Genomic DNA, 18,395 nt, shown 5'->3' with positions numbered 1-18,395 from the left:
CATGAGATTATGCATATATTAAAATAATAAAGATAGTCAAATTTTCTTCTCTATCACTGCTTCTAAGAAATAAAAGACATCCCAAATCACTTCTCAATATTTAGTGATACACTTTGATGTAAAAGCAGCCAGAGCTTAATTAATTAGCTTATTAATTAATTTTTTAAGATCTTATTTTTTAGCAATCTCTACACCCCACATGGGGCTCACACTCACAACCCCAAGATTAAAAGTTACATGCTCCACCGAGTAAGCCTGCCAGGCGCCCTATAATTTTTGAGTAAAAATGTGCCAATAATCCAAAAATATTTTATCCATCCATTTTGTGTCAATTTTCTTTTATCTCCAGGAAACCTTTATCAAGTTACCAATCAGTATGTTAAAATGCTTTGCTTCTCCTATAAGGAACCAGAATAAGCACTGAGAAAGCAAAACAGAAGCCACAAAAGAAAACCATGCAGAACAGAAGAGTAGAAGGAAGGGATAACCAGAACAGCTGCAGCCACAGCTAAGGCTTCAACCAAACATGTAAAACTCCACTTACCTTTCAAGTACAGGGGGTATTACTAACTCCGGTCTCATGAGTGCAAGATTCTGCAGAGCCTGGGCTGCTTCTAAACTACCAGTTTTGCTAAACATAGCCAAGAGGACAGGTTGAATAATGCATCGTACAAAGTCTGTAACATCTTGATCAGTAAGCTTATGGCTATCAGGCACAGGAGTTAACCAAGAAGGCTTCTTGTATCTTTCACGATGCAATCTTCTAACAACACTGTTTGGCAACCGCTGAAGTAGTTTCATTAACTTGTTCTGGGGACACAGAAGCAGAAAGTCCAAGGTAGGTTCTCTTTCCCACACAGATATTTATGGCTCCTTTCTAGTCTCCAAATAAAGATTCTTAAAATAACACTCTTACAATCTATTACAAAGACGTAAATGGCATAATTAGCTAGAATAAAATGCTATTATCAATTAAATTACTGATAATAAAAATGCATTTCAAACATCAATTTTAATTTCCAACACCAGATGAATTTTCCATTACATGAAAAACCATTTTAACCAGGCAATGTGGAAAAAAACCAAAAAAACAGAACCACAACTGATATTCCTTTCTCTTGCCAGAATGTGACATTTTGTCACCAGTTATTGGACTAGTATTATCTCCATTTATTTTTATGTTCAATGAACATGGTAACTTAATTTGAACGTAATTACCTATATATAGCCAAATTTATATGAAGAACAGAAAATGTATTAAAGGTTTTATACAATAGGTAATGTGTAACCATTTTTTTTTCAAAGAAATGTGTGACCATATCTTTAAAAATTTCCAAACTCTACAATGAAAAATGAACGTACTCACCAGCCAGCGCCCATTATTTGAGGGATGGTAAAAAGATGTGATGCTATTAAACAAACCAGACAAGTGTTTTTGCACTAGTTTACTTGGTCCACCCTATTCAAATAAAAGTACAAAATATTAGTATCCATGGTACACTGGAAAACTGAAGGAATCAATAGGCCCAAGCCTACATATACCTCTCTAACGTGGTACACATCCATTCTGCTGACAAAAACCAATTCTACCCCAATGTAAGAGTCAAAAACAATTCCCCAGTGAACTTCTTACAATCTTCCATTTAAAACACTCTACTAAAAATAAGGACAACTGACACCAAATTAGATAAGTGAAGAGATCTTTCAATTTAGAGTATCAGCATATTTTAGTCTTCTGCCATGAAATAACTTTTGTCACTAATACTGTTTTAAAATAACCAAGAGTGGTAAATCAGGCATAAAAAGCATTCCTTAAAGGATTTAAGAAGTGACTTTCTTAATGCAGGAAATGAAGAAGTGAGATTTACATAAATACATTCAAATATTTTATTTTTACTCCTAAATGTTTCAAATTATTAAACCTGTTATATTTGACCACATTTTGACTCAAAAGAAAAAATTTTCTTAATCTATTACCAAAACAAATACACCAAAGAATACAACCTGGTGGAAAAAAAAAAATGAAGAAAAAAAATTATCATTCATCAAGTTTGATAGCCCTAAAGAACTACAATTTAGTATTAAAATCTTCCATTTCTCATGATCTTTCTTTTTTTCTTAAGGATTTTATTTATTTGACAGAGAGAGAGAGAGAACAAGCAGGGGGAGCAGCAGAGGGATGGGAGAAGCAGGCTCTCAACTGACAAGGGAGCCCAATGCATGGCTTGATCCCAGGTGTCTGGGATCATGACCTGAGCCACAGGCAAATGCTTTAACAACTGAGCCACCCAGGTGCTCTTCAGGATGTTCTTTCAAGAAAGAGCAGAGACCTAAGGCAGACTGTTGAGTTACATTAAGAACACATCTTCCTGCTCAAATGAAATCCATGTACCTATTCCCAATTGAGAATAGGTCGACTAATAAAGAGATCATAATTCCATAGCAAAAAAAACCCCAACAAAATGCCAATATTTTAACATAGTAATTAGCATTTTAATGTATATTTATAAATTTATAAATAATTAAAATTTATTATATTCAATATTCATATTTAACACAAAATTAAACTGTCAGTGGGAAAAACTGTGAGAAAGAGCAGCAATATTAACTAAAATAAGCTGATATTAATCATGATATAATTCTGTGGCTTCTAAAAAATGAATTCCAATTCATTGCTTATGTAAGACAGTAAATATCCAAATGTTTTTGCTCTTATGGGGTGTAAGAAAGAAAATGTGATTTTCCCTGTTTAATAATGAAAGGGCAAAAACAGAGGGAGAATGGAGAATGAATTTCTTTTTTTTTTAATCTAAAAATAATATTTAAGAACTAAACTTCTCACAACCATCCTGCCTTTTCCACAGAAAAAAACCAACCAAACAATATAACCTGGGAGAAAATATCAAACACAGAATAATAATTTTAAAAAGGGACAGCAGTAGAAGCAAAATAAATGGCAATCCAGAAAATCATAGTATAAAATTGTTCTAATATTCCTATCTGCAAGTTGACACTGAAACCCAAGCATGCAGATGTATTTTTACTTCCCTTCAAGGATGTCAATAATCATCCATACTTCTCCCATCACCAAGATTACTTCGTTTGTTTAATAAGCTTTGTGTTCAGTGTCATCTTCGACACTGAATGCATTCGTACTGAGCATATGCAAAATTCTAATTCCACGATTTTCATTATCAATTTGACCTTTTGTGAGTCTGGTTCTTGACCTTTAAGACTGCTATCCACTCTGAATCTCTCAAAACTCTAAACTTTGACTCCATTGTTAAGAATCACTGGCTAGAGAAATAGTGTGTTTTTCTATATGCTGGGTCTGATAAACATTAGCTTACTACATCAGAAAATACCCAAGACTCAAATGACCAACTAAGATACTAATATAGCCGTATGTGATTAAACAGAATTTCCATATCGTTAACAAAGAATTTAGATGAACTAATGTGTTACAAACCATCATAGCGGTGATCCATATCACAGCGTGTCCTATATCATAAGCATTTGTTAAAAATCTTGGGACTAACACTTGACTGCTTCCCACTGGGAGGTTCAAGCTTCTCAGAATTCTCGTAAATATCTTTAAAAAGAAAAAAAGAACTAAGGATAAATATATATAAGTATCAAGTAACTCTTTAAATAACTGAAGTGTTATATATATTTTTGCTATTGGATATATTCTCACTGGATCAGGTTTTAAGCAAAATTACCAATAAAATTAAGCATTTGATAGCTTTATTCCATAAAATTTACATAGAAATATCTACTTTTTAAAAAAAATTTTTTAAATTTTATTCATTTTTTAAAAGTTTATTTATTTAAGTTATATCTACACCCAAAATGGGGCTTGAACTCAAAACCCAGGTATCAAGAGCTGCATGTTCTAATGAATGAGCCAGCCAGGCGTCCCTATTTACTTTCTTTCAAATGACACTGAGGTCAAAAAGGGGTGGGTAAGAAGCAGCTGTATCCATGTACCCATAAGCAAGCAAAAGAGATATAGTTTACACATAAAAAGGTAAAAAGTAGGTAAGTACAGTTCAACATGAAATATTTTGACTCTTGTTTCTCTAAATGCATATAAAACTATTTTTCCTACACTCTCATTCCATGCCAAGAAAATACAAAATGCAAATACCTATCTTCTAATGGATTACTTTCCTTTTCAAAATTCTATCACTGTTATTTCCCCAGGAATTTGCATTTTCATCTCTCATTTAATAACTGTATTTTATTTTTATTTATTTGTTTTTTAAAAATATTTTACTTATTTCTTAGGGAGGGAGAGAGAGAGAGAGAGAGCGCACAAGCAGATGGAGCAGTGGGCAGAGGAAGAGGAAGTAGGCTCCCCCATGAGCAGACAGCCCACCACAGGGCTCCATCCCAGGATCCTGGGGACCAAGATCTGAGCCAAAGGCAGATACTTAACTGACTGAGCCACCCAGGGACCCCTAACAATTGCATTTTAATATAACTGAATTTATATTTAAAATCTGTCGTTAGTAACAGGGAGCCCAACAGTGGAAGAAAATAACTTTTCCTCCTTAGTTTCTACTGGACAGCGCAGCAAAGGTAAGCAGAGTATTTGTCTGCTGTTGCTCTCCAGCCCTGCTCTACTGTCAGCATGTGCATCAGAATCACCTGGATGCCCCATGCCAGCCCTCCTAGACCTACTGCAGGAGAAACAATCCGGAAGCTGCAATGTTAAGAACACTGCACCTAGAGACACTCTAGCTTTGTTTACTCTAGTAAAATGTGATCTAAAAAGTAGAGAACACTCTAGAATAGCAATCAAATACAATACCCAAACTCTGTTGAAAGGTATGAATATAAGATACCCTGAATAATATACTTAGTACTTTCTAAATTACTCACTCTGAAACTTCTATTTCATGTCCTATATAGGCAAGAAAAATATCACACCTGTGATTACTTTTGTATGATGCAATTAGTTTTTGAAAATAAATGATCTACCCTGGTAAACTGTTTTGTTTTTACTAGTGGTCAAGAAATACTTTAGGGATTAGCATACAAAACACACTACTTAAAGACACAATAAGTGCTATCAGTGTTACTGTATGCTGTATACTCAAAAGTTCTTAATTACCTTTGGTACATACGGATCCCAATCTATGTACCCTATATTATCTGTAGCCAATCGAGCAAAGAGATTTACTAGTTGCTGAAAGTAAACAAATAAAGAAAGAGTTAAGTAAATACACTTGTTATTATGTGTCACAGTCACATCCCCTTATCCATTTCTGGTTCTCAGCTGCCATCATTAGCACAACTTAATATACGGTTTATGACTCATTTTTTAAAAATCTCTGAATTCTCATTTCTTGTCACCCATTTAAAATCAAATGCAGCCGAAATGCTTATTGAAAGGGAAATGACAAAGCATCATCCACAATGCAAACAGAAGAAATATTAATCTAATAAGCATTTAGGAAACATCCACTATGTGTCTAACAACATGCTAGTGATAACAGGAAACAATAGTCTTACATTTCATAATACATGCACATGCTTCTAGGTATCAATAAAACCAAAAGAAGTGTCTATTTCTGTTAGAAACAGCAAATCGAATCTAAAAAAACAATTACAACATTGCTAAAAGCCAATTCTAAGGAACTGAGGTTACTTATCAAATGATCTGATAGCAAAGAAGGAAAAAATAGGATACTCACCCCCTCCCACTGTGGGAGATTTTGCACTGAAACCCAAAGGCCAATTAATTCATCAAACCAAAGTCTGAAGAAGAAAAATGTTGTTATGAATAACAAGTGATTTATAGAAAGTGGTTCAAAGCCAGGTATCCTTTGCATTTTTTAATCTATTATTCTTACTGATAACTACACAACCTAGAAAAAATAATACTGGATGTTACAAATTTAATGGAACAAATGACTACTTCTGTCTGAATATTCCCCTTGCAATGTATTTATGCTAGAGTCATGTCATCAAACCTCTACACTTCATTGTTAGGGGCACTTGGCTCAGCAAGTTACTGCCCAACTCTTAGTTTCTCCTTGGGTCATTTATGGTCCTGGCACTTTTTGTGTTTTTAAGAAGTCCTACTTTATATTTTCCTTTCTTTCTTTGAGAGAGAGCACAGGGGAGGAGGGTCAGAGGGAGAAAGAATCTTAAGCAGGCTCCACACCTAGGGTGGAGCCCAGCACAGGGCTCAATCTCACACCTTGAGATCACAACCCTGAGCACAATTCAAGAGTCAAGACATTTAACTGACTGAGCTACCCAGGATCCCCTAAATATTTTCATTCTAGGATTTGCTATATACTTAAGAGTCATCTAGAGAAAACAGTTCTTAAAAACAGTGCAAAGACTAGAATGAGTGGAGAAAAAGAATTATAAAAAAGACTTAAGAAAAATGAGTGATGAATAAAACCAAGTTTTCGGAAAACACTTTTCCTTTCCCTAAACGCCACACAATTTAACATTTCTTACCATTGCCTATTTACTGATATATTCTACATCTTTTTGTATTTTTTATTCTTTCTCTCTTGATTTCTTAAGTTAAAGCCTTTAGCTTTACTTTTTCTTTTAAGTCACCTCTATACCCAACAAGGGACTCAAACTCACAAACCCAAGATGAAGAATCACATGTTCCACCAACTGAGCCAGCCAGGTGCCCCACTAAGCCCTCATATTTGGCTTGACATACAAGCATTATTTGCTCCTCATTTACAATCTTATGTTTAACTTTCAGACTCCAAACACTTCAAGTGTAATCAACACAATGGTTAAGTTGGTCAATTTTTGTTTACTTATTATTGCTTTATAAGTTAGCTTACATATCTCCACTTCTTGTTCTATTCTATAATTTGTCAAGACAGATAGAGAGATAGATAGATATACTTACTTAAAACCTTTATGATGAAGTTCTGGAGGAAGGGAGGTAGGAAGAAATATTTCAAAATAAGTTATGGCCTTTTGCATTGTTACATCAAAAGGGCACATCAAAGGCCGCCATTCTTCTAGCATCTCAGCTGTGGCATCTGCTGGAAAGTATCTAATAAAAAAGAAAGTATTTATCTGATCATTGGCTAAAAGGTCTACAACATCAACATATGACCAACATATGACCAAAAAAGGGGGAGACAGAGAATGGATTTCATAAGGTATAATATACACTACAAATGTCAAGTAAATTTAAACAAACTTGTGCAACTCAAAAATAAATACCTGTCACACTAAAATATAAATTTTCTTCTTGTCTACAGGACTTTGAAAAATGCTATAAAGCTGATATAACTCATAAAATAAAAAGTCACTTAAATCACCTACAAATTTATACATGTGGTTGTATTTTTCTCTCCTGTGTGCTATATAATAGCAATATGAAAAAAAATCTAGTCACAGAGAATCCAGTCTATATAAGAAAGGGATAATCGGTGAAATGAGAAAGAGAACCTTAGCCCAGGCTTATTTGGATCAACCATTTACTCTCACTGTACCATAGAGTTCTCCTGTATATAAGAGCTGACTACACTAGATTGTCTGGTCCTATAGGTGCAAACATTCTGCAAGTCTATGAAATGGGCAGGAAAGCCCCTAGGGTAGAGAATATTCACAGAATGGAAATCTAAGTGTACATCCACACACAAAACAGAAGTAAATGGAAAACGAGGACCCATGTATAATTACCAAATACCCATTAAGGAGGTTTAAAATAACAAAAAAAGCATATGACAAATTTGGATTTGGGCATGGCGCAAAAAGTGAGGGAACCCTTTCAAATACACTTGTAGGTTTGGGCTACATGTCACATTATTAACACAATTATATCTCTGTCCATCTGTATTAATTAGAATCGCACTTCATTTATTAATGTGAAAAATAAAACTACATTTCTAGTAATACTACTTTGGATTCATCAAGCATCAATGTACCAGGTCATTATGTCACCAGTTGGAATAAAAAAAAAAAAAACAACACAAAAACCAAAACACAGACTTCAAATATCTCATACATCAATTCTCCTTCCTAATTTTTCAGAGTCAACTGTTAGCCTTGGGTGTTCTATGAATTACCCAAGAACCTAAAAACCACTAAGTACCCCAGTGACGACGAAGTTTCAGTTTCCAGTAAGGAAACACATGCCAAGAGGTCACTGCCTAGCATGAAATGATAGCTCATTGGTGGCTTATGACTCAGGTTAAGTCTTAAGCCTCAATCTTAAAAGGGAAACTATATCCTAAAAATACATTTGCCCAAGAATGAGAATATAGTAGGTCAGCAACAAATACTTGATTTATAAAACCATCTATAACTTTAACTCATATTATAAGAATATGATAAAATAGAAAGGAATTCACTGCATCCATACACAGCTGAATAAGCAGTTTTAGAACAGCCTAATAATAGTTCAAGCCCATAGAACTGGTTTTTTATTTATTTCATTAAGCTCTATGCTCAACATGGGGCTCAAACTCCTTATTTCAAGATCAAGAATCCATGCACTACTAACTTAGCTAGCCAGGTGCCTCAAGTCCATAGAATTGGACTTCAAGTGATTAAAACTAAATTCAACCCATATTATCTTTAAACACCAGAATATGGGCTATTTCTGTATATTCTACTGAAAGAGAAGATATTTTTTAAAAAGTCTACACACCTTCTTGTTATTATTCACATTTTACTACAATATCTGTAACGCTCATTTTGGAAAATATTTTTGATCTAATGATATTCCAGGAAAATCTTTCAAATAAAGACAATTATATATAAATTATGGCATTCTAACTTCATAATAGGTAATTGACACCCATACCACTTAAAAATTTTTTAATTTATAAATGAAATCTGAATAATTCAGTTCAAGAGTATGATATATTGTGCCCAGTGACTAACATCACAATGTTAGAAACGATTTATACCTTTAATTTTCTCTTCAAAGCATACTAGGGATGGGGAAAAGCCCAGAGAAAATAAAGAGGTTTTATAAATTGAGAAGCTACTTACGGTCGGCAGCTTTTCACGAGTGTTTTGAGAACATTTTCTACAGAACTAGGGGGAAAAAGCCATTTGATAAATTAGGTTGGTTTATTTTGAAAATGCACCTAATCCAATTAATAAATATCCCTAAGAAATACTCACACATTTAAAAATTATCTGTGTACATGCAATAACTAATCCTTCTCTTTCATACAGACAGAACTTTTAAAGATTAACTACCTAAACTCTGTAATCTACCCTTTCCTTTGCCCTTGGTTTGCTCATTCTCTGTTCTAAACCAAAGTTAAGAAAACTGGGAAAACAACAAATCATTTTCAATCTTTACAAAGTAGGCAGCAAAGATCACACTTAACAGCACATCAAGAAGTATGCTCAGTGACTTAAAACTTCAAATAACTAATTTTTATTTTTATTAAAGTGTATTTACACAAAATACAAACCGCAGACAAAATCTGGTGTGCTTATATCAACAACTGCCAGAAACTATTTTTCTGTAACCAATGGTGAGAGTTCTATAACCCTACAAGGTTGCTTTCCTGCCAGCAACAATTATCAAAAATACCAAGAGCCATCTTTTTCACTAGCTACTTAGAAAGTTAGTTGAGTAACATTAAAAAGCTATAATTTATTTTCCAACTTTGTAGGTAGTTCAAGTGAATTTAAGAAAACAACATAAGGGGGCGCCTGGGTGGCTCAGTCAGTTAAGCGACTGCCTTCGGCTCAGGTCATGATCCCAGGGTCCTGGGATCCAGCCCCACATGGGGCTCCCTGCTCAGTGGAGAGCCTGCTTCTCCCTCTCCTTCTGCCTGCCCCTCTGCCTATTTGTGCACTTTCTCTCTGTCAAATAAATAAATAAAATCTTAAAAAAGAAGAAGGATTTTAAAAAAAAGAAAACAATGTAAGTATTTGTGTATGGATTTAAATAAATGTTTGTCTAAATGAAAAGGCCATTGTGTACTGGTTTAAACATACATGGCCAGAATGGAATATTTAAATTAATTAGATCACAGTCAAGAGATAAAATGCAAGTAAAACAATGGGCATAAGATAATTTTGGACTGGGATTTTAAGATAAATGTGTGACTACTTACAGTATGATGTATACAAGTAAATAAAATAAGTCCCCAAATCTCAAGAAAAAAAATGAGGGAAAGGGGTATCTTTCAGGCAGTGCTTCCACCTGATACTTTCTCATTAAGCTTCTTGAAATTGTTAAGTCCAGAGTCTATCCAACTTCTCTGAAAACTTAAGAACTAATCTGTAAAGAAATTTCAAGGAATAACACAAACCAAACACAGCACAAGTAATCGATTATACAACCAAGAGAGAAAACTATGATTTCATTATGAGAAATCCTTTTTAATTTCAAAACTAGTCTGAAAAAAAAATTAACTGAGGTGGGGCGCCTGGGTGGCTCAGTGGATTAAGCTGCTGCCTTTGGCTCAGGCCATGATCTCGGTGTCCTGGGATGGAGCCCCACATCGGGCCCTCTGCTCAGCAGGGAGCCTGCTTCCCCCTCTGTCTCTGCCTGCCTCTCTGCCTACTTGTGATCTCTCTCTCTGTCAAATAAAATAAATAAAATCTTTAAAAAAAAAAAAAATTAACTGAGGAGGAAACCAGACTACAACACATGAGATAATTCTAAAATAAAAAAGATGACCATATGGCCAGACAGACATGGAACATTTTCTCTGATTATGAGGGAGTGATTCTACCTTCTCTCATAAAAAAGTTAAGAAACTGAAAAACAATTAGTTTAGAGAAAATCTAAGTACCTGGTTAAAAAAGGAGTAAACTTCTCTCCAGCTACGTTTAAACTCCCTGAAGACCACAGCTATGATTTTTACTTCCAGGTATTTCCAAAGTACTTTTAAAAGGTTCTATGTTGGGGCACCTGGGTGGCTCGGTGGGTTAAAGCTGCTGCCTTCGGCTCAGGTCATGATCTCAGGTCATGAGCCCTGCATCAGGCTCTCTCCTCATCAGGGAGCCTGCTTCCCTCTTTCTCTCTGCCTGCCTCTCTGCCTACTTGTGATCTCTGTCTGTCAAATAAATAAATAAAATCTTAAAAAAAAAAAAAAGCTCTATGTTCATATATATATTTATGCATATTTATATTTATTAATTTACAATACACAATAAACATTTTCTATCAGAGCAACAAAGAGCACAGATCTTTGGATCTTCTTTTCGTTGGGTCTGAAGAACCCCATTTAGAAACAACTTATAGCCAAGGTTTAAAGAACCATCTAGTTCCAAACTAAATAATAGATTAACTTAAATGCAGATTTAAAAGATAAATCTAAAATTGCAAACTTTGTGTCCAAGGAAATAAGCAGAAGATCTGTAATTCTACCAGTTTCTAAAGTTTGTGTCCATGTGAACTTTACATTTATTTTACTGTTTCTGTGGCAACTCGTTTGAGAGTACAACACAGAAAATCTGCTGTTTTCACTGGTAACTTTTCTATTCTACCAACAAACTTTCATATAAAGTAAAAAATGATTCTAGGAAGCAGTCAAAAGGCTGCAGAGCTACCTGTCTTCTCCAGTTCCCTTCACTCTTCAAAAGAATAGGAAGTTAATTACAATACTTCATAGCTGTCACTTCACTCATTAGAGGAATAGGGCATGTAGGAATGTGCTTTAGTTCATCTAAATAAAGTCAATTTCAACCCCTCCTTATATATAAGGCCTGTGCCAATGGATTTATGCTCTTTATCCAGAAAAGGGTACAATCTCTCTAACCTGTGATATCTGTATAGTGACCTTTTGTGATTCTTGTAATCTCTCAAGATGAAGGGAACAATGTTTCTGTTTAAAAATAAAATAAAAGGTTAAGGCTAGATGCTACTGGACTATATTTCAATAATTTTTAGAGGGAGTGAATAATCACTATGTACTTTCCCAATTGTTGGAAATTTATAATACTAAAGTGATTACAATTCAAAACACTTAAAAAAATCAAAAGGGATCTACAGAAGGAATAAGCTTTGGATGGGTTTTCTCGTACCCTACTTCCTCTTAAAAAAGGCTTGTTAAGTTGAAAAGAAAGCCATAAGTATATCATGCAATAGTTCGCAACTTGGGCTTAGAGTCAGATAGATATAAATTTGATTTCCAATTCTGCTACTTACTTTCAGTTCAACGTTATAACCTCAGTTTTTCCATCTATGTAATAGTAATAATACCTACCTCTCAGAAGGCTGTTACAAAGATTAAATGAGATAATGTAAGGAAAACAGTTACCTGGCCCAGAATTAAGCATAAAAATTAACTATAATTATTATTTCATACTATCCAAAACAAATTCAATCTCCTTAAGAACTAATATTTTGTGCTCATTTTGCTTTCACATTTATTTTACTGTCTTTCAACACTTATTAATGATTTAGGAAATCACATCAACATAGGAAATTCTTCTCCCAATTTCCACCCCATTTATTAGGGCAGAAAATAAGTTCTTGTACCAGTTCTTGAACTCTTGTCCCAGTTTCAACAAATGACTTTGTGGGACTTTTCCTCTCTGGGCCATAATTTCCTTACGCTGTATGATGACATAAGTAAATACCAAATACAAATATGTAGCAGAGAAGTTTGAGGAGAGCCAAAAACCTTAGTTTCCAGTTACACCAGTTACCTGGAGGTTTATGCTTGCTACCACCTTGGTCTTACCTATTTATCAGGGCAGTATTCACTTCGCAACCAGAGAAATATACAGCAAATGATATATTCGAGATGAAAGTATGGACTGCTCACTCATTGCCAGAAGTACTTTCAGCTTCACCTGACAATTCTTGAACTAAGTTTTAGCTTCAGAATTATATTTGCTTTTTTTATAAATGAAAAGGGAAAGTGCAACACTGAAATACTCTATATAACCTCTGCCTTAACTTCCTTGTAACTTCATGGTAATTACCTACATGATATTTTCTTTCTTAAGAATGTACTTCAGGGGCGCCTGGGTGGCTCAGCGGGTTAAAGCCTCTGCCTTTGGCCCAGGTCATTGTCCTGGGGTCCTGGGATCGAGCCCTGCATCGGGCTCTCTGCTCAGTGCAGAGCCTGCTTCTCTCTCTCTCTCTTTCTGCCTCCCTCTCTGCCTGCTTGTGTTCTCTGTCAAATAAATAAATAAAATCTTAAAAAAAAAAAAAAAAAGAATGTACTTCATTTCATCCCCAAATCTCAGTTTTACCTGCTTTCTCTATATCTAAACAAGCACAACCATCAGTTCATCAACACGATGCACCTTATATCTAATTTTTCACAACCTAATACTGCATAGTTAAATCAGCCAGTACTTATTTTTCACAGCCACTTTATAAGAAACTAGGGTCAAGATAATTCTTCCAGAAGAAAGGTTTAAGTAAAATATAATACGTTCATCACTGAAGTAGCATTAACATTGATTTTTCATTATAACTACTTTCAGAAAAAGTATGCCTCCATGGCTAGTGTTAAGAAGTTGTAATAATCCTGATCACTCACGTAAAAAGAACATACATAATTGCTGAAAGTGATAATAAGCCTGGTAAGTGTGCACTAAGTATTTTTGGAAAATGCTATAAAAAGGGGCTCTTGGGTGGCTCAGTGGGTTAAGCCTCAGGTCATGATCTCAGGGTGCTGGGATCGAGCCCTGCATCAGGCTCTCTGCTTAGCGAGGAGGCTGCTTCCCCGCCCCACACTGCCCTGTCTGCTGGTGATCTCGCTCTCTCTCTCTGTGTTAAATAAGTAAAATCTTTAATAATAATAATTTTAAAAAGAGCAGTTTCTAGGGGCACTGGGGTGGCTCAGTGGGTTAAAGATTCTGCCTTCGGCTCGGGTCGTGATCCCAGGGTCCTGGAATCGAGCCCCCTGCTGAGCAGAGAGCCCGCTTCCTCCTCTCTCTCTGCCTTCCTCTCTGCCTACTTGTGATCTCTGTCTGTCAAATAAATAAATAAAGTCTTAAAAAAAAAAAAAAACAACAACAGAGCAGTTTCCAAAGAAAGATCATTATAACACAGATACAACTTTTGGGAGAAACACTACCAAAGTCATTAATAAAAACTGACTACCTATTTTCACATTTCCAAATAAAAGTGAAAGTGGTATTTCCAAAAGAGCAAATAGAATGTCCCTCACATAACATGTTAAAAATCACTCCATCAAAGCTGGTGCAGCCAGTCTGGAAAACAGTGTGAAGCATGAAGTTTCCTCAAAAAAGTTGAAAATAGAGCTACCCTATGACCCAGCAATTGCACTACTGGGTATTAACCCTGAAGATACAAATGTAGTGATCTGAAGGGGCATGTGCACCTGAGTGTTTATAGCAACAATGTCCATAACAGCCAAACTATGGAAAGAACCTAGATGTCCATCAACAATTGAATGGATAAAGAAGACGTGGTATATATACACAATGGCATACTATGCAGCCATCCAAAAAACCGCAATCTTGCTATTCACAATGATGTGGATGGAACCAGAGGGTATTATGGTAAGAGAAGTAAGTCAGGAAAACACAATTATCATATGATCTCTCTGATATGAGGAATTTGAGAGGCAGGTCAGGGGGTAGTGGGGGAAGGGAGGGAAAAAATGAAACAAGATAGGACCAGGGAGGGAGAGAAACCATAAAAAATTCTTAATCTCAGGAAACAAAATGAAGGTTGCTGGGGCGGTGGGAGGGATAGGGTGGCTGGGGTATGGATACTGGGGAGGGTACATGTTATGGTGAGTGCTGTGAACTGTGTAAGACTGATGATTCACAAACCTGTACCCCTGGGGCAAACAAATCATTATATGTTAAAAAAAAATCACACCATTTACCTTATTAATAATCATGGGTTATTAACAAAATAACCATAAACTATTTTAAATTTCAACAGATCCTCAGAGAAATCACTTTCATCATTTCATTATGTTAAATTGTGTGGCTAGAGATCATTCTTGAGCTGATGATAGTAACTTAAGCTTAGAAATGTAGCCACATGCGTCAAGAAACCCCCAGCAGAGTAAGAACATGTCACTTCCATGTGTTAAAGGGGGAACAAAGGATTAGCTATATCTTAGGGATAAGAACACCAAATCAAAGTCCTTTGTCAGATCAAATGAGAAACAAATACCATTAAGAACAAGTACCAGAAAAGGGAAATAATCAAGCTTCTCCAAAGGCAGATTAATATGATAAAATGAAAATGTTTAATACTCTATGATCCCCTTAGAGAACGATATATTGAGAAAAATAGATCTCAAAAAATTATTTTTTAAAAAAGTAAACTGAGTTATCTAGGCCCAAACTGCTCATGATGCAAATATGTAAACCGTTAAACCATAAGTGACTCTTAATCTTACAAAACAAACTGAGGGTTGCTGGGGGGAGGGGGGTTGGGAGAAGGGGGGGTGGGTTATGGACATTGGGGAGGGTATGTGCTTTGGTGAGTGCTGTGAAGTGTGTAAACCTGGTGATTCACAGACCTGTACCCCTGGGGATAAAAATACATGTTTATTAAAAAAAAAAAATAAAAAAAAAAAAGTAAACCGTTAACATCAAACAACTCACAAAAAGCAAACTGACAGTGACAAAATTCAACAAATATATACACATACCAATCCAAATATTAATTGTCCATGCCCATCTGTAAAAGCTGATCTATGCATAATTCCTTCACATCTTGTTATTAGCAACAGTCTTCATTGATAACTTGGAATACGCCACCCCAATTTAAGTGAGTTAGGACATCATTTTAGGAAATAAAACTAGACCCCTAACATTTAAATGCTTCTTAAATAACATAAACAAGAAGTGATTCTTATGTTGTTATGAAGTTCAAACTACCTAACTGCTTTCCAATTGTCCTTTTTATTATTAAAACAAAACAAAACAAAACCCTAAATTTGTTTCTCTAGTAGAACCCAGGAAAAGAGAAGAGTGAAAAATGTCTCTTGCCCCTGAGACATAAAAGCAGAAAGACAGAAGAAGTAAAGGAGGGAGGAAGATAAGGAAAAAGGAGAAAGGAAAGAAGAAAGTTAAATAATCCTTGCTCAAAGATACAGAAACAGCTTTTAAAATCATATTGAAATGCAAGGCACCCTAAGCTGTAGTTTCAAATAAACACAAACACATAAGGCACATGAGTTTAAGACTTGAAAGACAGTTAACAAATGAAGCAACCTTTCACTTTTGATTATAAAAATAGTAATCTAAAAATAGTATGAACACATGCAGTCAGCTGACAAAACTGTTTCAAAATGAGTCAGAATACATCTAAGATGAAAATACTCAAAGCAAAATACCAATGCCAAAAGCATGCCATATTGAAGGATTTTCAGGGGTTTTCTGAAATTAAATGTTTGTGAAGTTGTAAATTTATCCCTTGATTATAAACACTTGCTATACTTGTACACTAAATAGAAACGCTTAAAATTTTTATTTTTATTTATTATTTTATTTGTCAGAGAGAAACAGAGAGCACAAACAGGGGGAGCAGCAGGCAGAAGGAGAAGCAGGTTCCCCTGCTGTGGGACTTGATCCCAGGACCCTGGGATCATGACCTGAGCCAAAGGCAGACTTAACCCACTGAGCCACCTAGGCATCCACCGCCCCCCCCCTTTTTTTTTAACTAAAAAGAAACTTAAGTAGAAGAGTAAATTTTTAAATATTCAAAATGATTCCCTATTAGAAATTCAGTGGACACAGAACAGCTCAGAGGAACAAAAACTGAAAAGTACTGCTGTATGGCTGACTCTCCAACTGATTTCTCTAAAGTTTTTTCTTTCTTTCTTTTTTTTTTTTTTTTTAAAGATTTTATTTATTTATTTGGCAGAGAGAGATCACAAGCAGATGGAGAGGCAGGCAGAGAGAGAAAGGGAAGCAGGCTCCCTGCTGAGCAGAGAGCCCGATGCGGGACTCGATCCCAGGACCCTGAGATCATGACCTGAGCCGAAGGCAGCGGCTTAACCCACTGAGCCACCCAGGCGCCCCCTAAAGTTTTTCTTTCTTTCTCCCTCTCTCTCTTTCTTCTTAAAGATTTTATTTATTTGAAAGAGAGAGAGAGAGAAAGAGAGAGAGAGTGCACGCTCACAGAGGAGAATGAGAGGGAGAGGTAAACCCACTACGCAGACACCTGACAAGGGGCTCAATCCCAGGACCCTGAGATCATGACCTGAGCCAAAAGCAAACACTTAACCAAATGAGCCACCCAGGAGCCCCCTCTAACATTTCTGCATTAAAAACTAATAAGACTACTATATTTCTCTGATTTAAAAAAATAAGGCAAGTGTGATGAAAAAATTCCAAGAACCAAAGAATCAGATAAACCTTCAAAGGTGAATTTTTATAACTATACATAGCCTGGCCTGAATGGAAATAAGATAACAGGTACTCCTTTCAAAAGGTGCTAAATATCTAATAACAGTAAAAAGATTACAGAAGAACAAAGAATGACAATCCTAACAAATGTTTTAAGTACAATTTTTAATATTTTTTTTTACAGAGACTAAGTTTCTAACTTTGTCCTACAGGGCTGTCTCTCACAAAGCAAGAGCCCCTTCAAGAGTGGTTCTAGATCCTCAGGATTCTTTGTGATCTGTTTAAACTGAACAACAACACATTGTTTTTTTTTAAAAAAAGTCTGCATCAACAGAGCTGCACTTCACAATGAGTACTCCAGCAGAGGCACACAGCCCTGGGTGTAAGCACTCCAAGCTACTGACCCAATAGGGTTCATCTTCCTGGAGCAGCAATTTTAGTCAACAGATAGAGAAGAAAAATTTTTACTTATGAAAACATTACTTAATAAGCCCAATAAAGATATGAATGTTTAAAATAATGTGAAATTTCTAAGAAACTTCTCACACCAGACTGCTTTAAGAAACACTTGAGAGGGGCACCTGGGTGGCTCAGGGTTAAGCCTCTGCCTTCGACACAGGTTGTGATCTCAGGGGTCCTGGAATCAAGCCCCACCTCAGGCTCTCCCGCTTAGCAGGGAGCCTGGTACTCCCCCCGCCCCCACTGCCTCTCTGACTACTTGTGATCTCTGTCAAAGAAATAAATAATATCTTAAAAAAAAAAAAAAGAAGAAGAAGAAAGAAAGAAAGAAATACTTGAGAGCCATGAGGAAAGAGGAGGTATTAAGTGGACACCTTGATTTATAGTATTAGTACAGGAAAAAAACAAACTCATTTGGAAACTAGAACACCCAGGTCTTATAGAATTTAAAACAGGGGAAAAAGGAACGAAAAGAGCATAGAAAGAAAACATGAGGGACTGAGTAATGAGGCAGACAACTTTAGATTGCAGGGATACAAGGTAAGTGGTGGCAAATCTATGTGGCTGTAGCTATATGGAGGAACATTTTGGAAATGTATGGGGTACTTTTTTTTTTTTTTAAGATTTCATTTATTTATTTGAGATGGAGAGAGAGTGACAGC

General features: G+C 35.6%; 1 protein-coding gene across 1 annotated transcript in view; it reads right to left on the bottom strand.

Annotated features, from left to right (window-relative positions):
* The window catches only part of PSME4 (proteasome activator subunit 4), a 113,006-nt gene that overhangs the window by 61,689 nt on the left and 32,922 nt on the right, over positions 1-18,395 (bottom strand). The window contains exons 4-10 of the mRNA XM_059406076.1: positions 8,998-9,042; positions 6,896-7,045; positions 5,703-5,766; positions 5,120-5,194; positions 3,470-3,592; positions 1,367-1,459; positions 545-810 (exon numbers count right to left, since the gene is read on the bottom strand). Of these exons, the coding sequence (XP_059262059.1) occupies positions 545-810; positions 1,367-1,459; positions 3,470-3,592; positions 5,120-5,194; positions 5,703-5,766; positions 6,896-7,045; positions 8,998-9,042 (816 nt within the window). The remainder of the gene's footprint in view (positions 1-544; positions 811-1,366; positions 1,460-3,469; positions 3,593-5,119; positions 5,195-5,702; positions 5,767-6,895; positions 7,046-8,997; positions 9,043-18,395) is intronic.

This window comes from Mustela nigripes, chromosome 7 (genome assembly GCF_022355385.1).
Source record: "Mustela nigripes isolate SB6536 chromosome 7, MUSNIG.SB6536, whole genome shotgun sequence".
Lineage (NCBI taxonomy): Eukaryota > Metazoa > Chordata > Mammalia > Carnivora > Mustelidae > Mustela > Mustela nigripes.
This window is presented reverse-complemented; position numbering and strand designations above follow the sequence as displayed.